This window comes from Osmia bicornis, chromosome 9 (genome assembly GCF_907164935.1).
Source record: "Osmia bicornis bicornis chromosome 9, iOsmBic2.1, whole genome shotgun sequence".
Classification (NCBI taxonomy): Eukaryota; Metazoa; Arthropoda; class Insecta; order Hymenoptera; family Megachilidae; genus Osmia; species Osmia bicornis.
In genome coordinates, this window is record NC_060224.1 from 3,730,580 (window position 1) to 3,750,831 (window position 20,252).

Here is a 20,252-nt window from a genome sequence, read left to right on the forward strand (position 1 = left end):
ACAAATAACAGGAGCTTTAATTGTGTCCGAGCGCCCTGCAGAGAAACTTAACGACGCCAGTAACACTTCTAATAGCGCGAAATTCACAGCGAATCGATGATTTCCGAAAGAAAGTTGGTGGTGCAGCATCCTTCTTTTTCGCCAACGTAAAAATAACCTAACCCATCATCCCACGCTGTTTGTCGACACCTTTGCGCTTCTTTTCTGTGATACAATTTGCTTTCGAGGAAGCCGCGTCAAACGATACGCCTTTGATGAAAGCGAATCGCGTGGCTCTTGAAATTCGTCGGAAAAATGAGCGGCGTCTATAAAAAGCTTGTACGGAGAGAAAAAGATCCATCGAACTGTGTACCTACACGTTAGGAAAGATTCTATCCGATTTTCATTGATTTATGTCCTGTAAAAAGCGTCTGTAAACGCTGATTTCACTCGTTCATTTTCGAGTTGTCTCGCGTTTCACTGATCAAGGGAAAGCTGGTAATATCGGAATGTGGCTGAAGGCGCCACCGAAGAAAACCTAGTAGCGTGAAAAATACAGAAAAATATTCTACGCTTTCGAATGCTCGATTCATTCGCGGAGATTCTTAGCTCGTTTCGGGCGGAACAATCGGAGCTCCGCTCGGTTTCCGGCAAGTTTTAATTAATACCAAAGTTTGCGATTGCATTAGCGCGAGGAAAGACGAGCTACAAGACGGTTCGCGCGCGGTTACGTTACGATAACGGGTGTCGGGAAGAATTTTCAAGGAATTTCGAGTTTGCGCGTCGTCGGTCGCCTCTGGAACCCTTCCATTCAACCCAACTGCTTCTTTGTAACAGACTTTAAATTTATGCGATGGAGTCATTTAAATAATGGACGGTGCAAGGTGTAAGAAATATAATAAGGGATGGGGGTGAGTTTCATCGGTATCGAGCCTCAGTTTTGCCGGATAGATTAACTTTGAAACTCTGCGATAAATCTTGGAAAACTAAACTTCAGAAGTATACAATCTGTTCTGCAACTTTCTTTATTAAATCTCGATGGAACAAGGTTCGATACAAATTACCGATAAATACTTAGCGTAGAATCTCAGCTGCTATCATTCTCGCGATCATCGAGCTTCGACTAAACGTCGAGGCGGACTGCGTTGATATCGGCAACGATAAAAACCGCCATGGAATACTAAGTCCCTGATATTTATATGTCTCGTATATCTACGAGCGTATCGGCTCAGAGGCACTGTTCTCGGCAGAAGCGAGTCCTCGATTTAGGAGCGTTATAAACAATCCTCCGCAGCGCGGTACCTTCGTCGTAAAGCGTGAACAATTTCAAGGCACGGCTTAAAATCGTGAGACTTCTTTCTTTGTCACGTAAATCGTGTTACCTTACAACACTCGTTATTTAGATAGTTGAGTTTAACTCTTTGAGGGACGGAATTTTAGACAATAAAGACTTGGTTTATTTTAATTAATAGAGAAATAAAATTACATGAAATTGATACAAAATTAAAAATACATTTAATTAATTAATTAATGGATTCGAGGTGGTATCAAAAACATCCCACCATCAAAGGGTTAAATCAGCTAGGTTTTCTCGTTCGCTCCTCTTCATCGACGTGTTTCCACCGACACTTTGGTCCTTGAACTTCGATGCGTTAGATTAAAATAAAATGCTTACCTGAGAGCAGTCTTTAACCGCGATGTCCTCTTGATGGAATCGCGAGAAGTCGGCGTTGAACCGCAACCCACGGGGAACAAGAATGGAGAGTGGTTCTAGCCTATCTTTAGAACGACTCGGTCGTAAAAATATTCTCAAGGATCTTCGAAGGCTCCCCCGGGGAGGAAACGCGACCGACAAGGTTGAGCCGCACGACTTTTACCCCGTGGCTCGTTCTAAATAGCGCTCTTAAATGCACATGCTGCAACGCGGTGGAAAATGCAGCTTGACACGGCAACGGGAAAGCCCGATGAAACTGAGTCATTGTAGATAAAACCGAGGGCGAGAATGCGGGATAGTAGACGATGTCGTAAAATAAAGAAAGTAAGGAATACTCCGGGTAATATTGAGTCATAATTCCCGGATTTCCTCCGCGAGATCAATCCGTGAGTCGTTCTCCGATCGGCAGGAGGCAGAGGTTCCCCTTTGACTGACTCACAGGAGTTTCCTCGTTCCCCCTCGTTCTCAAAGCTTCTTTAGCAACGTAAGAGAGGACACGCATAAATATCGTGGCAGAAACACAGCAGGCAGGTTCCTTCGGGCGTATTACCATAATGGCTGTTCGCATCGTTCCCCTAGCTAGTCGAAGGATAATAGATCCTCGGGCGTGCTGCTCGATTCGCAAACGTGTCACGGTTCGCGAGCTTCCCGCGAATTCGTAATTCAGGATCGTAGGATCGCGGAGAGGAAGAAGAGGACGATGCGTGTTACGTCCCACGTCGATACGATTTGAAAAGTTACACGGGCGCGGATGATGTATAACGACGAAATCGTGTTGCACGGTAATAATCCGTTGCGACGAGCAAACGAGGGAATAATGGCGGTAATTTTCTTCGCGGCTTGTCGCGTTCCAAGTTGGCTGAATTATCGTTTTCCCGGGCTGTTTTCAATTTCGCTGAAGCAACGCGGCCGCGGTAAATCATGGACAGCGAACGTTTTCGAGCCGAGCCGACACGATTAATAGAGGCTAGCCTAGCCATTGCTTCGGAACTCGTTGTTGTACCTTCGTTCTTGTTCCCTGGACGATGCTCTCCCCCTTCGGCGCACCGGCTTTTCTTCCTTTGACTTTGCGTCCTGTGATGAATAGCCCCGATGCACGTGGTTCTTTCCACGATGAAGACAGTATGATGTATGTCTTCTCGTAATCTTTAACTCGAATCAATGTTAACGTTCTTAAACGATTTACATGGAAATTTTTGTCATTAGTCCTTAGCTCGTCTGGATGTTACTTTCTTCGTGGAATCTCGAGCCACTTTCCCATTTTCTTCTAGCTTCTTCTCGAGAAGAGATACGAGCGCGACGAGGGTCGGCTCATAGGTGTAAGCAGCTGCAAAAACACGAAGTAAGAAGGGGGTGTACGGTGGCGGATAGTGGGACGGGGGATGATAAAGAAGGTACAAACGACGACAGAGCGCCATTTCGTAGGAAAACGTACGACATTGGCTTTTATGCGCGCAATAATGCGAGAGCACCGGCTGTCAGGGGCGTAGCACACGGGTTGCAGGAAACGCACGGCTCCACCCGTCCTTTCGGTGGGTCATTATTTTTCTCAATTTCGCGAACGGAACGAGAGAGGAAAAGAACGCGTAAGATCTGCAGCCCCCGCTGAAAGAACACCGGGGGATGGAATTATTGCGCACCGTTTCTTTCGCGCTTGTAATTTCGCGGTCGATTTAAATGCGTTTTTATAAGAAATTGTTTGACCTGAGAGAGAAAACCACAGCGTCGGTGAAAAGCCAAGGAAGACCTTTCGTTTAATCCGGTTGAGTGCGACAAATCTTTTCCTCCTCTCGGTCTTGTATCGTTCTTCGTCCACTTTCCACCCCGTACAGTTCATTCTCGCACCCTTGTGATCTCGATTCGCTTTTCTCTCCCCTTCTTTTTCCTACTTTCATTCCCTTAATCTCTCCTTATCCGCTGGCTCTCGGTTCGTCTCTCGCTTCCGTTCAGCTTCGTCCTTGCCCGTCCAAATGAATATTTAATTCTCACTCACTCGTCGTTGAGGAGGACGGCATAAGCGGGAATAAATAAGCCGAGGAAGAACGCGAGGAAGATGTATCTTAATGGTAATCCGCAGACGACATCTGCGCCGCGCTCTTTCTCCTCCACCTAACTATCTCTCGCCTGCGACTGACAAGCAATGATAAATATTCACGTTCTATTTTCCAAGAAACCATTTGCTAATTCTCTTTTATACGTACATTTAGAAAATATCTACGGGATGAGGTGTAAAGTTTGAAATTTCAAAATATCAAATCGCATTTTCACGACGCGGACAGGTTTAGCGTATATACCTATGTCACCTGTTTCCCATTTGCGTGTCACGATTCAAAGGGGTGCAGGATCGAACAGGAAGCAGACGGAATTTTTACGAAAGCAACCGAGAGTCAGCCGTCGTGTACCGAGCAAATAATTCCGATACCGTCTGCTGCGGCGAAGGTCTGCGGTTACACGGCGCTCTGTGTGCAGGCTGTGTGCAGCACGCGTACGTGCAGTGAATGGCATTGAGGGCTCTCTATCTATAGAGGCTAGATTAGAGTGCATTAGCCTCGTCGCGAGCCCGATGGAGATATCTTTCGCTCCGTTTTGCGTACACGCATCGCTACTACCGGCTATATTTGTAACCAGCGCAGCGGGTGGACGCGCGATCTACGCTCTGGCACGCTGGTAATAAAGCGAAGAAACGCATTCCCGCCTCTGTGTTGCATGATTTTCATTCGAACCGTCTCCGGTTTTCGTCAATTCTTTCATATTATTCGCACCCGAAGGTGTTTCATTTATCTCGATAATTACTACGTTTACGTTTTATCCAACCGGGTACTCGAGAACAGATATTACAGTGTGATTCGATCGTTAAACGGATTCGAGTCGGTTGAACTTACCAAGCGTTACACTCGCTTATTAATAATTCTATATTCTATTTTGACTAACTTTAATTATTAATAAATTAGCCGTCTGGCCACAAAACGGGATATAGGCGTGTTCAGCTCGACGAGCTCTAGAAGCTGGCAAAGTTTCATCAATAAGTGAGTGTAACACTTGGGTAGTTCTCCGTGTTAGTGGAAGGATAATTGCGACTGACACTTGGCTGGCTCGCGCGGCGTTAACAATCACGGACGGATATAAGCATAATTCAGGGATTCTAGAAGGTATACGCGTTCAACGGCGTGTTCGCGACAATAGAATTCTCAAGCGACGCTGACATTTAAACGCCGGTGAATTGAATCGCTGTGACACCACGTTGATTTAATACCCGGTGAGAATCGCTTCGTTATTCGCGATGCCATCGTGCCACGGGCATTCTTGCACGTTACCTTCGGAAATTCGCCTGCCACGTATCGCGTTTCTAGTAGAAAATTTCACGATTTGTCTCGTCGAATAAACGCGTGCGAGACTGTAATTATTTTCCCTCGGCGATTAAGTTTTCAAGATCGAACCCGGCCGTTTATCAAACGGTAGATAACATCGTTTCCCGATGACGGGCCACGTTTTACGACAGCAAGATGGAACCGTGGAAACGTGACGCGTGTCAGACCTTTCGTTTTCCCGTGTCAAATAAAAACGTTTCAACGTGGAAAATGAACCGTCGGCGCGCCGAGTGGAAGCGATGAAAAGCCGGACACCGATTGCGATCTCTCCTTCTCTCTCTCTGTATTTTTTTCGTATCGGTCGAACACGATAGGAAAAGGGTCGTTCCGTAGGCTGGGACACGCCCAACAATCAGGAACCGATCTCTCGAGGAAATTATTGTGTCTGGGCCACCTGAACGCGAATATCGTTACCCTACATTCCCTCTGGATAATGGAACAGCCACGGGGAAGGGGTTGGTCCTTCCGTTGGAATTCTCTTTCGTGATCGTGAAAAAGGGGTGCACCCTTCTTTTTCCAGACAGGGGTATGTAACCCGTGCGTTGTGTTGCCTTCATTGAGAATGCACGTAGCGGTATGTGAAATGAATTTTCAGAAAAGGGAACGAGTTACGGGTTCCCTTAATTCTAGGGCGGTTGGTACTATTGAAAAGAAAATTAGTGGATAGGTAGAGCTAGATGAAAATTCGCTAGAAAATAGATGTAGGTATCGCGGATGTCTCTCTGATGGCGAATGTAGAAAGTACCGCCATCTTTCAGACACCAGCTGAACTTTTAATACGTTACATCTGAGAAAATTAATGTTTTATTGCGCGCTGCAAAAAGGGTCAGGGAAAATTATGGGAAAATTCGAGTTCAATTAGCAAAGGGGTACCGGTCCTGACGTACATCATTAGGGTGCGCGGCCCTTACAGAGTCACCCGGAGATACCTGAACGTCTTATTAAGTATTAAAGCGTATCCGCTGTCGGGTTCTCTTGTTTTCCGATAAGACAGGTTGAGATTAAGTTTCCTCGTTTGGTAAAAGTTTTCGTGGCTCGCGCAGCTGAGCACCCAGCCCTTCAAATCCTCCGGAATTTACATTTCCATCGAGAAAACGCGTTCATCTAACAGCTTGGATCAGTGATCGTAAATTTCTCGTATCTTTTCCATCTTCGTTTTTCAAGAGCTAAGCGTGTGATTAATAAAATATCGACTCGAAGTGCGAGCAAAGCTTCTTAGCCAAGAATGGTTGTTTCGGTTTCTCCAGGAAAGAGAGGGGTCTCGTACAAATCCCGTCGTTTTCGCGTCATTACCGGATTTTCATGGTGGATTTTCATGAAGCAAAGCCACCCTCCTAAGACAGCACCGTCCGCGAAATAATTTCGGGTCGGCTTTAAGCGGATGAACCCCAGTTGCAGACGACTTTAATGCATTTCCCAGGCAGATTCCGTGTTTTCTCGTCGAAACGGGACCCCGGCATTTTCCGTACGCAATCTTGCATGAAAGCATGAAATTTCAGGGACGTTACGTGCAGCAGGTGGACCAAGAGAGCTAATTATGCACACGTGTAAAGCTTAATCGACCACCACTGCTGTTACAGGACACTGATTTCCTATGGCTCGTATAATCCCCTGTCCACGTTCGGACTCTCCTGTGTCGGACACATCGAGGAGGATACCTTTGGCTAATTTTACACCATAGACGCGTCAGATACAGGCAATTATAGCTAAATATTTCCAAATGGTTGGAAAACGCTACAGAATTTCCACTCGAAATGGTGTCTCATTAGGAGTTACAATATTTGTTTCGTCAATTTAATATCTTATCACTCAGCGATCTCCGTGTTCCACTTTTATTTCGCTCCCTCTGAAAAAATGTTTCGCGAATACGAAAAGGGAGAACGCCGCGAAAATACCTTGAACGATTCCCAGCGGGGAGCGAAGTTGCCGTTCATTTATTTATTCAGCCGTCAGGGTTGGTTCGCGATTTTTGACAGACAGGAGGTAACAACCCTACGGTACGCCGCGGATTTGTTTCTCAGCCCTACTACCGGATCCCGTAGGAAATAAACGGGCGGAGAGCAATAACTGGTTTACGCGAGGAAACCGGGCCACGGACAATTCGTCGGCGTGCATTATTAATAATCTTGAATTTGGATTTATTGCCGTTCTCCTGACCGAGGGATTCGAGCTGAGAACACGCGAGGGATGAGTTTTTCCTTCTTAGATTCTAGTCGATCCCCTTTCCGAAAGCCTCCGGATTCTTGTACGCGTAATTAATCTTCGGAGCGAAATTTCATCGTGAATTAAACTCTAATCTTCTTGTTAAATTAAATTTCTTCGAGGTTGCAGCGTGAAACACGAATAAAATGCATTATAGATACACTGTTGCACAGTTCTCTTCGATAATAATTATTTGTCCGGTGATGGTAACAACAGTTGGTCTAAGAATTTTCGAAGCAAATTCCTGACCCCCTGAAACTGTGAGGGCAATTCCATCCGCGCGACAAACGGGTCGTTTAAGCGCGCCGTTAATCACGCTGTCCGCTAAAGGTTTGATGAAAATCTTATCTTAAACGGGTAATTAGACGGCAGTGTGGGGTCGAGGCGAGGGTTTAAACAGCGTTTCCACGCCTTCTTGCATTATCGAGAGGCACGCGATTCGCTCACGTTTATTTCGAAATTTCTTCCTTGGATCGCGTGCCACGCGAACTGTCCTCGCAATTATTCCCTCAATTTTTGATTGTCACAAGGGAATCGAATTAAAGACTTGGGAAAAATCTGATACGGTAATTAAAGTGCGAGGTGCGCGTGTTGGAGGAAATTAAATTAGAAAATTCTTAGCATTTTCCGAGTAAAGACGCAGAGAGAGACAGTCACAGAAATTACTCCTGCAAGCTAGCAGAATTTCTCCTGGAAATTTCCGTCGGTCCTCAGCGTGGCGAATAGCTGGAGCAAGCGCGTGCATGTCGGAAATGATTAACTCCGCATTCAACCAGGTCCGACCGGCAATTAGGACGATTGCTCCTCGTGTGGAAGCGCGCAACTCCTGTCCAACCCAAGCAATTGCCTTCCAAGTCCTTCTTCGTGTCCTACCTGACTCTGCGCCTTAGACGACACTTAAATATTTATTCTTCAAGGTGGAATCCTTCTAAGTCGAACTAATAAAGCTTAGAAGCCTAAACCGATCAGGATCTCGAGTTTCCTTCCGAAATGAACGCACTGGAGGCGTTCTAGACATTTCAAGATGCCGAGGAATCACGACGGTCGCCTTGGACCCCGAAAAGCGGCTCGCAGAGGATATAAGGGTGGCGACGGACACGAGGGTGCTAGATCCTCGAACGAAGGCGGACTCCCCGTCGCGAGGAGTTGCACATATAACTTGGCCGACGACGTGGCGCGATAAATTCCACGAGGGGGCCTACTTTCCGCGAGCAACCCTTCGGTAACGGCGCAGGATAAGCCTGCGAGTGTTTTCCGAGCCGGAGGCGGCGCGCAACCCCCGACCCCCTGGCATTCCGTATATTCGACCTTTCGCAGACGTCTCCCCGACTATGCTCCGCCAGAAGAGACTATCCTTAACCTCTTCGGCGACGCGTGGCTGATTTATTAGCACACGAGAAGGCCGAACCCTTGGCTCTTCCTTCGCTTGTACCTATCCACTCAGCGGGACGACACGGAACTCTCTGTGCCGAGGTATACTCGCTGTCCTGATGAATTTGGTAATGCCGCTTCCCGCGTGGATTTAGGGATCCTGTGGTTACACTTTGGTGAATTTTGATTCGACGCTATTGCGGTAATTTCATGGGACTGAATTGTAAATCTAATTACGCGTTATTAAAAATATTATTGCGATATTATCGATAATCTTCAATCGGGTGTCTTGACTCGTCTGAATAAAAAATTTACGATCGGTATTCCATTGCTCTAAGAGGGAGAAAAGGGATAAAAATCCGGTGCTCGTGAAAAGCCACGCCGGTTTTTAATTTCTCTGGCTGTCTGACCGTGTATATCAATCAAGGCTGTCGGGAGCGATTGGATGAAACGTTTTGCCAGCTCCAAGTGGCCGTCGCGTTTTTGTTGCAATTTATCGCTACGCGTTTCCCTCTCCTTTCCGCGACAAATGATTTTCATCGTTTGATGGATCGATCTCGATAACCCCTGCGAAACATCTGCGTTCCAATAGTGCAGGGATCATCAATTTCCATGCCTGAATTGTTTTGTGCATTTTTTTTTTTGTTCGCCGTGGTACTTTGATTTATTTGCGAGAATGTAAATTGGCTTCAACTTTTTTTCTCAACACCCTATGTAAAATTGTCGATAGTAATTTTTTTTTTGTAGATGGTTTCTCGTGTTTTTTTTTCTCGTTCTCCATTAGGGGAGGAACGCGATTCGTCGGCTCAAACGGCGGATTAATTTCGACTCTCCAATTAATGCGCGGGGAGAAAGAGCCGCTTTGAATGCGGGAGGACTCTTTTGTCGTCAAACGAAAGCAACCCTCTTCGCCCGTTAACGCGGACCAGTGAGCCGGCAATCGAGATAATAAAATCGAAAGAAGCCCTGCTTTTACCCCCACAATTTTGATCGACTGCCGCTTGTCTGGCCGGCTCTCACTCGGTCGACTACGAAATATTTCGCGATGCTAGTATATACAAATTCGAATAAATCGTTGGTGTAATTGTTAATGAGGGAGAGCGACTCCCTTTCCTGCTCGTTAGTAGAATTTTTCCGTGCGGCTGAGCGTAAAAAAAATAACATCATTTCTAGGTGTTATCGCGAATAAATACAGTCCTGTATTTCTGCTAATTTGTTCGTTGCAAATTTTGGTCGTTCTTTTTTATTTGTAATGAAAAATTTAGAAGGGTTGTTTTCGTTACCGTGTATATTTATAGGGGAGCGTATTTCAATGGCGTCGCTCGCCGGTTATCCGTCGCGAATCGTGAAGGGTTTGCGACGAGATCGTTGTCAGACCATTCCTGTTTCTCTTCCCTGCATGTTTCGCGATTGCACGATACACGGACGAGAGGCCACCCTTTCGCGTGCATGAAAAATACATTCCCTTTATTCGGCGTTCACGTGTCGGAAACGCTCGCAATTAATTTCGCTGATGGTACTAGACACCGATGATTTAGTCGACGGATTTGGAAATGAAATTTTCCGCAAAACACACAAACGTTTCAGGATATAATGAGATGATTAAAGGAAATAAATTTTCCTGTTATACTATCATATTTTAGAGACGCCTCTTCTTCGCGTGGAAAATTCATGGAAAGTGTTCTTCAACGTCAACCATGGGTTTTCGGAGCTACGCGAGCAAACGAGTCGGGAGCGCATGATTCGAGAAAATTCGAGAACGGATCGGATCTCCCCTAGCGATGCATAATTAACGCGTGCAAGGGGTGAGTTGGTCGGAAAGGGTGGGCGATAAAGCCAGCGTTTCCGAACACGGACGATGATGGGTAGTTGCACGCTATCCCGAATTTCTTCTTTTATCAAACTTTCTTATCTGCGACTGAGTTTTCATATAAATTTAACCAGACTGGATATCTCATCTAAATTCTTTAGGGAAGAAGTATATTTGCCGTCTTCGGATCTGATCCCCGAAATTCGAGAGGGAATTCCAGAGTCTCCTCCTCTCCGAGCTTCCCTATTATGCGAAACACTGACGTCCATCAAGTGCCACCTCGTCGGAATTGAATTTCATCGAACAACAAAGAGCCCCCGTTTCTCTCCCCGTTTAAAATTCCTTCAGCCAGAATGGATGCGTTGCGTTATCGCGCGAGGAAAATAGTTTTTCCCCCCCGGCACCCTGGTGCCCGATAAAATTCGACCGGCAACAGGAACGCTTCCTGTCTCCCTTTCGCGTGTATCAGTTGTCAATAATATTAGGGGCCGCAATTTCACTCGGAGAAGAAGTCCCGTCGGCTGTGTTCCGTTCGTCCGATATCTGTCCGCGTCCCCTTCTGTTTCCCCATACACACACATCGGCATCTCCCTGATTCGAAAGGGGAGAGGACACAGAGGAAACTCTACTCTGGAAGATGAGAGACAGAGAGGAAAGCTTCCTCGTGGAAACGCCATCGATTATTTTCACGCGAGGAGGAGCACCGTAAAGAGGGTTTCTTTGTTCGAATTCGTCTTTGCCTTTGAACGACAGTGGGTCACTTGCATCAGGAAGGAGAAAGGCAGTCGCCAGGATTCCCTTGGGGGTGAAGCAAAGAGTCGAGGGTCGAAATTTGACGAGGAACCATCTTATTGTCTGCGTTCGAGTCGAAATCGAGGGGCTAAACGTTCCACGAGGGTTCTCCGGATAATACAATATTAATTAATATCGTGGAAATTGAATTGGAAGAAATCCTCTCGGTATCGATGACAGTGTGATCTCCGCCCCCTTAATAGTTATTACTATGGACAAAAGTATTTCAAGTCGGAATTGAAAATAGAGTCGTTCCAAAGCTTCAGACCGGGACAGTCCGCTTCCAATAATCGCGCGCCACGGTCTCAAGTCGATCGTGAACGAACACCATCAAGTTTCCTCGAAACGAGGGACGTGCCTCGGATCCTTCGAGGATCAGCATCGATTATTTTCGCGCTCGAACGAGCACGACGACAGGGTAAAAGAGGCTTTTTTCTGCTTTCCATCGAACAGGACCAGTGGGTCACTCGCGTCGGGAGAGCGATACAAAACGGACGAGGAGATTCTTTCCCCTCGGATAAAACGAAGAAGAAACTTTTCGACACAGAGGCGATAAGAAAGGGAAGAAAAGCAGGAGTTCCGTTCCTTTTTCCGTTCGACGGGACACGCGCCAGCGATCCTTCGCGCGCATCCTTTGTCCTGGTAGCTCGTAAATCCAGCTAACACAACACCCAGCGTGCTTCTTCCTGTCTTCTTCGGCCAGAGACTCTTTGGTATTCGCGTTAAGTACTCGCGCAACGACCCACCCACTCGTTCGTTCCTGTATTTACGAGGACGTCGAGGTGTCACCCCCGGTAGTCGCTGCTAAATTGGCCGACTGGGTGAAATGAAGTTTTTAGGCGAAACAGCGAGCGTAGTTTCGAGAGATTTTTCTCGCTGAAAGTGGACAACCTCTTAACAAAGATTCTTCGCGATCTCTCGCCTGCTGGCGAGGAGACGTTTTGCGACTCACTTTTTGTCTCTTTATATCCCTGTCTCCCGGCAGTTATCGACTGTTGCCCGAAAGTTTGATGGGACTTGGGGAACGAGCTGTTGCGAACTTCTTCGCCGTGGATGGTATCCTTGTAGCCTTTGTCTTCCGAGCGAGCAGGGAATGAATAGACGTCGCGATCGTGATAGAAAAATGATTTTTCAAAGTGATACCGAAGATAGGAAAGAGTAAATGAAAATGACATCAATTAGTACTTGGAAACCTGTGGAGTTCTTCCAGTTGTCAGTTCCTGGAGACTTCATCAGAGAAAGTAACAAATTACTTTCGCATTGATCGTGACGTCAGGATTAGGGGAAGAGAATCTACGGAGCATTATTACGCAGGATTAAGGGCAAAGAATCATCCTGTAGGACCTAAAGTCTGGCTACAATCCTTGATCCAAACGAACCCCTGTCTATTATGTTCCTTTCAAAAGTAACAGAGAGACAATTTACGGAATATACAGATATATTCTTATATGCGGGAAATTAAGAAGGGCCGAATTTTGCCCGTGCCCTTCGCGACGGTTATAAAGCCCCCCCGTCCTCGATGGAAGAGGGGCACGAAAACGGAAGCGAACCGAGGCCAGATCGTAAGGAATTTTACGCCCGTCTATATAACCGAGCTTTATCGTCTCGGGACCTATGGCCGCTCGACGGAGCCGTTAAGGTCTAAATAAGAGCGTCCTTGCAGGAGAGTCTTGACAAATCCCCGGGTGGGTACCGTTTTACTTTCCAACGTTTTTCCTCCGTTTCTTCCCTTTTCGAAATTGCCATTGCCCCCGTTCTCCGCGCGGGAGCGTAAAAAGCATCCACTCGGTATTTTCAATAATACATCGCCTCCTTTTCCCTTTCTTCGTGGAAAGAGCAATTTTATTTCTACTCATCGACTGTCATGTGAAATTCATCGGAGTTCCCGTACGATTCGCGCGGTTCTCCAGCTGGAATCGTTTCTGGATTCCCGTCGCGTCCAGCTTTTGTCGAACACCTTCCACGAGGATTTCCTTGGAAACGTTCCGAGTGAATATCGTTCTTTATCGAGTTCACTGTGCTCCCTTCTTTACTGCGTTATAAAGTTTACAGAAAAGCACGAAAGCTAACGCCGTTTACGAGTTCGTCGACCTTTTTTTTTTCCTACCTCGGCTTCCTTTCCGCTCGTTTCCTCGTCTTTATTATTTTGGGTCGTCGAGAAGCCCGCGCGTGCCTGCCACCGCGGGGCTGATTTTTATATTTATTTGTACCGGACGGTATTATTGAATTCCGATAATCCGCGGCGCCGGCATCGTAATCCTCTTGGTGTTTCCCAACCCCCTCCCACCTTCCTCGACGATACGCCACGATTTATACCCTCCGTGCTTTTCTTCACCCTTTTTTCTCCCCGCTCTTAGCCGTTTAACCGTGGCGAGGAAAATTGTCCGCAAGGGCAGCGACCTTCCTGATTGATCGTTGACCTCGAAACGAAATTGAAGATGGAAAATCAGTTACAGAAACGTTCTTTAACATCCCGAGGAATTACCACCGCTCTACCGTAGCTGTTCTTTATTCCTTTCAGGATCTATCATCATCGTTCACCTTGTCACGAACGAGAAATCACAAGGATCGTGATTAAACGTCGCGTTTCACTTCGCGCCGGAGAACGATGCTCTTTTCCCCTCTCGTTTCGCGCAATTTCGGGCATCGTTCGTTCGCTCGGAACCGTCAGTTTTTCCTTTCTTCGCCGGAACCATAGGAGAAGCAGAGGAGCGGCTCGATTAAAACCCGGTCCCAGGGACATTAATTACGTATCTCAGGAAATTGTCTCTCTGGTCGGAGAGAGAGAGGAAGAAGAGGCAGTATTTTCCGAGCCCCCGTCGGTCTGACGAATTCGAAAGGGAGGGCAATAAAAAAAGAAGTAGCAGGGGCACAATGCTTCTTCTTCTCCTCGGACCTCTAATCGAACTCCGTGAAAAAGTTGAAGTGCTTCTGCCACGGATCGACCTACGATCGGTTTCCAGTTGCAACGGGAACGGCTGGAAAAGTTGCCAGACCAATCCAATTTATTTATTCGGCCCGTTGGAACACGGCCCGTCTTTCTCTTTCTCTCTGTCCATGCTTCGATGAATGGGTAGATGGATGGGCGTGTGTGGTTCTCCTCGATCCTCGACGAGGATCCTTCCAAAGAAACCTTTTTCTTTCTCTTCGTAAAGCTTCTTCTTTTCCCTCTTCATCCTTCGACGTCTGTATCTACTCGTTTCGTCCTTTCTCGAACGGATATTCCATAGCCACTCGACGAGAGCTTGCCATGGCCGTCTGGAGATCCTTCATCCTTGGCCTTGACACGGTGCCAGTCATTCTAGTCGGTGGCAAAGGGTGATACACCTCGAAGGCTGAGCGCGATCAAAAATACATTGAACCCGAGAGAGTGCGAATAGATTTTTAATCGGGTGGATCGAAAGGACGAAGGGAGGCTGGTTTCGCTGCAGGAATTTCTAAGGAGCCTGTAATCGAGGATCATGGGAATCAAATTTTCGGGGATAAGGATCTTGGGATATAATAAGGGATCGGGCAAAGGACGTCGTAGGAGATCCAACGTCCTTCGTTGTCGCCTTTCTGCAAGGTATTCACCAAGGAAACTCTGTAATCTTTCAGATGATACTCTGTAATATCTTCAGAATCATCTAGAAACGGACAAAGGTTTGCTTTTCAAATAAAACAGCAGAAAGCAAAAAGCTCTCGTTCTTTTTTCTAACTGATTTTCCTTTTATTCTTTGTAATCGACGATTGAAAAACGAAGATTCTGTACCATTCACCTTGTAGTAGTTCGACCTTAACCTCTGTCTACAGCGCCTCTTCGTTATTCAGTCACCATCCGGCGTGCTCTATCCTGCGCCAACCCCCTATTCTTCTCATTTCCTGTCTGCATAGCTTGGCTCCTTTCTTTCCTTTCTCCTTCCTTCGTCATTAAGGACGTGACATTTCCAGCGTTTCTCCCTGCTGCTGCTTTCTTTTTCCTATCGAGAACCTCCTCTCCTCGCAGCGTCCTTTAGCATATATTTCCTGCAGGCACCGATGGACCAACCCTCTGACTTACCTAGCTCGTAACTTTTATCGTTTTATCACCTACGAAGGCTTCCTTTTATACCATTCGGATTTTTCGTGACGTTTGCTGATGCCCTATCAGTCGTTCGCACGACTCGTTTGATGGCCAATTCCGCGTTTAAACTATTGATCCTTGAATTCAAGTGAAACTGAGGAAAAGAATTTTTCACGATTATCGCTTTATCACTGTACTAATCTCGGTATTGTTCTTTCTGTTACAGATGGAAGACGAGGGAAATCACGGCAATGACGACACAAGATGCTTCATCCTGTCGACGCTGGCGGCACTGCAATGGTCCCGAGTGTCCTGCGTCCTCTGTCGTTCACCTATGCTCGTTTTCGACAGGTATCCCCTAGTGGATGGCACGTTCTTCCTGTCACCGAGGCAACATTCACCCGCCTGCGCAGAGGTAATTTCAATCTTCGAGTAATCTCTAGGTGTACATCAAGCTGACGTTTAAAATTTATGAAAAATTTGTAAAAGGATCATATTTTATTACTATTTAAAAAAATTGCCAGTACTTATTTGTTGTTGTATAGATTAGTCAAAGTTGTGTGCAGGTTGGACGATAAAGAGAACAAGAAGCGGAGCCAGTGACCGTGAACTTGACGATAAATCTAAACCGATGTTTCAACGATCGTTGTTCCAGGTGAAGGTCGAAGGTCGGACGCAATTCTTGTCGGCGGTGTGCATGGGTTGCCTGGAAGGTAGCGGTGGTCAGCCTGTTCGTTGTCGTTGCTGCACTCAGCCATGGGACGGGTCTAGCTTAGTCCTTGGAACGATGTACAGCTACGATATCTTTGCTGCCATGCCTTGTTGCACCGAGCGACTCAAGGTGAGTCTTGAATTTCCTCGCTCTTTATTCTCTTCCATCGCATCGGTGAGATTTGGTTAACGGTAACCACATTAGCGTCCGTGTACTTCGTACGCTTCGTATCTCTCACGCGAGACAGCTAAATTAGCAACCGTTGAATGATTTCTTTTCAACACGAAGGTGTTATCGTGCCCGAGTACCGGTACTCGAGCTGTTGCCAGGTAATAGCATCGATACCCGATACATTGGCGCACGCGAGTACCGGTACTCGGGTACTTTCTACGGAGATTCGAGGATTTCTAAGCGGGCGCGTCCCCATCTAACGTTGAAAACGTCGCCGTCTGTTACAGTGCAACAGCTGCCAGAAGCCTCTGATCTATCCACACCAACGGCTGAATTTCTACTCGGACTACAGCCGCGTATTCGCCTGCCCCCATTGCAGGGCCGTGGACGCCCACTTCGTGAAACCGCTCTCGATCTGCTTCACCCGCGAGCAGTTTCAGCTTTACAGCCAGTGGCCGTAACCATTAGGGAACTTAGCTAACCGGCGTCCAAGCACCGCGGCTGACCCGTGTCCCCACTTCTTCGACCCACTGATCTCTCTGCTGCGGGCGACCTTGCTCTAGATCCTCCAACACCACTCGTCGATCATTTTCAATCATTAATGCAACATCATCGTCGGTGAAACGAAGAATCGGAAGAAGAAAAGCGTGAAAATCCCTCGAGGACCTGACACTTTGCTCTGGTCGCGTTTCCTTCGTGTCCCAGCACAAAGGGTATATTTATTTTTTCGTTTTCTTAACGAATCAATTTCTTATTTTTCTTTTTTTGTTTCTTTTCTTTTTCATTTATTTAGAGATCGCATTGAGCATTTCGATTTGAAAGTTTAAGTTTGCAATTTGAAATCGAAATGTCTATGGTATTTGTTCTTGATTAATTAGAAATCATCGAAGAGAAGCGTATTTTTAAGTTGCTTTGTTATCGATTTACCTATCGAATGATCGATGAAGAGGATACCCTGGGAGCGGATGGAAAACCGGAAGAATGTCAGGTACCGGGTGAAATTTTGTAGCAGCGATAACGTTAAGCTTTTTCTTTTTACTGTGTCCGACAGTAGGGTTTTTATCTACGTTCATTCAACGGGAGGGACGATGACAATCTCGTCGTTTCGTTCGATCGATCCACCTGGAAATCGACGGCTCTCGACGACGTATATCGACGCCTGTTATCGATTCGATGGAGTTGAAATTCATCCACAGTCAGGTTAAGGATTATCGTCAGTATTATTGGTAAGAATGGAAAAAAAAAGAACGAGATTTTCGGAACAGCGTTTTCTGTGTTAATTCGACATTTATATTAGCGAAAATTCATGCATAGGAATTGTCTCATTCAGCAAAAAGAACGTGAGTCTGTTCTCGTTTGATTGTTTTTTGTTTTTTCTTTTTTTTTTGTTTTTCTCTTTCGTGTCGATTGGCCCGAACGATTAGTGAAATTTCAAATGCGAGTCAGAAAGAGATGAAAGAATCGTTTAGGAAATATTAGGATAGGTGCTTGTAAATTATAATTTAACTCTGAAAATATATCGTGTTATATATCGTGTTGCGCCTTTCTTTTTTATCGTCGTGTTTTAGCTGGTAAGGAAATTCGAACAATTAGGTTTAAATTGGAGAAAATCACTCGCGATCGCGTCGTCGACTCGCCGTCGCTCTTCCCACGATCGAATCGAACGATTTCTTCTTCTGTTCGGTGTTTAACGGTTCGTAGTATTTAACGATTATGCGTGTGCAGACACACGAGATAAGAAAAGTATGTATCGTTCCTGGCGTTCCCATAAATCGTGTTGCGTTCAAGGGTGGAAAAGAATGGATTGCGGAGACAAAAGGTAAAACGACGAGAGCGTATATTATAAAATATATAATGACGTTAGGACGCGGAAATCGATAAGAAATAAACAAAAAAAAAAGGTCAGACTTCCCTTTTTTATATTAACAAAGTAGGTATGCATAAGAAAACGTGAAAAAATGAAAAAAAGACCATGAAAAAAAAAGCCACTTTTGAAAGGACAATGGGGGGGAAGAGATATTATGAACTATCGTTTGTTACTTAGATAATCGAGAACGTTGTTTTTTTTACATTTTATTAGTTTATACGTTTACGGCGGCCATGTTGATTTTGTTTAAGGATCTACGACTCATTCGATGGGTTTCACGTTGATCGGCCGGGCGCCCGACGATTTTCCACCCTTCGAGAAAACCCTTTTTAACCCTCGGTCCCTTCTCCTAGGTACATTGGAAACGGTATCACAAAGCCAATTACATAAACGTTGAAATTTTAATTTTTCTCTTTCTTTTTTCTCCTTCATTTTTACAGGTGTTCCTCTCCAAAGCGTTCGAAGCGCGATCGAAAGCCGCGGGCGCCCGAGGTAGCCAGTGTAAATACGTAATTAAGAACGAGACAGGTGAGAATGAATGAATAAGAAATTCAAGAGGTTGCTAGAGTGAGAGTGAGGCAATTAGAGGGGCGTGTATGAGAGACGGGAGAATGGAAGAGCGAAAGGAAAAAGGAAAAATCTTCGTTTTTTTCTGGCGATGCTGGTCGTTGCTGTCCATCAATAGCGGCCGTCCCACAAACAGACCGCCCACCGTTTTTTCCCAAGGTAGTATAGTCGATCGTGTACCTTCTTTACGTTACTTCGAATTAACAAAAAGGAAAAAAAAATGCAAGCAAGGAAAAGAGTATACTTAATCCATTTATACACCGGGAAGTATATCTAGGAGATTTTGTATATTGTCCCGTAGTATTTTAGCATCGATCCGACTCTCTCGAACGATTCTGATCGGCAAATTCTCTTTATCTAAAAATGTGTGAATGAAAATGTGTGATTGTTTTCTTTTTCTTTATTTTTTGTGGAACGTTCGAGGGAGTACACGGTGTAGGGATTCGACAAACCGAGCACAATATGCAGGGTGTTGAAAAAGTTGCTTGATTTTCATATTTATTAATTCTTTACGGATAAAATATTTAAAAAATGAATATAATAATTTCTTATTTTGACGAGAAGATACCCTTGAAGTTTGATTACAATTTTTTTTCCAACACCCTGTGTATGGTTTAATCAATGAGATACTAATATTGATTGATTGAGAGAGAGTGAGAATTAGCGCGAGTCCATTGAGAGAGAGAGAGAGAGAGAGATATGGAGCACAAATGGTGAAAAGCTGTTCGAGTGCGAGGAAGAGCGAGAGACACATGGAGAGATGAAAAACAAAAGAAGAGGAATATTCGCAAAAGGTATACCACGTGTTCGCGTGGAACCCTTTAATTTGAATAGCCAAAAAGAAAAAGAAACGCGACGAGCTGAAGAGTGCGTTTATCACCGTTCGATTAATGCTACGCGACGAAACCGCGTTTCTCGTGTTTAGTTTCATTGTTTCCTTTGTCGTTTTCTTTCTCGTGTCGCAGCCAGCAGGGACAAGAGAGAGCCGGGATATAAAAGAATCGTCTCTCGTTACGTTTTTCTCAGAGTGCCAAATATCAGATAGAATGAAAGTGGCGAAAAGAAAAAGAAAACACACGATGTTTCCACTGTATTTTTCTTAGCTTCTCCTCACTTTTCATCCATGAATACAACATCCAGACACAGGGAAGAAAAAAAAGGATGGAAAAGGAACGCAAAGCAATTTTCGTGCTCGGTTTTTCGCTACCTGAGAAACTTTTCAATTCGTTTTTTCGCTGGCCCGGTGATTGGATGCACGCGTGTACCGCGTGCGATTCGTTCCCGTTCAGTTTTCAACGAAGAAGCTCGCGTGGGAGGACGATCCCGGGTGTCCTGGTGTCGTCTCGCGACAACATTTCGTATCGCGAGCGACCCTGGGGTGCCTCGACAAAAGAGGATCGGACGTTTTGTCGCGCGGGTGTTCGAAGCTAACTAAGCCGTGGTTTCGGGCGCGTATCTAAAATGAAACTTTTGTACTCCCTACCGTTTTCAATTTTCGCTACGTGGTTCTTCGCGTTGTTGAACGTATTATAGGTGCCGCGCGATATATTTAGACATTCATCGGCTCATTTCAGTTCCTATCGCGACTCGATCGACGCTTGGAACGAAGGAAAAACGATCTTGCGGAGTTCCTCTCGCGTGAAAATCGGTCCGCGAT

The 20,252-nt window shown here is 45.7% G+C and overlaps 1 protein-coding gene across 1 annotated transcript in view; it reads left to right on the plus strand.

Moving 5' to 3' along the window:
- Window positions 1-18,433, plus strand: part of LOC114878289 (headcase protein) — a 101,697-nt gene extending 83,264 nt beyond the window's left edge. Inside the window, exons 3-5 of the mRNA XM_029191908.2 lie at window positions 15,505-15,693; window positions 15,934-16,119; window positions 16,449-18,433. Of these exons, the coding sequence (XP_029047741.1) occupies window positions 15,505-15,693; window positions 15,934-16,119; window positions 16,449-16,622 (549 nt within the window). The 3' untranslated portion in view covers window positions 16,623-18,433. The remainder of the gene's footprint in view (window positions 1-15,504; window positions 15,694-15,933; window positions 16,120-16,448) is intronic.
- Window positions 18,434-20,252: the final 1,819 nt, after the last annotated feature.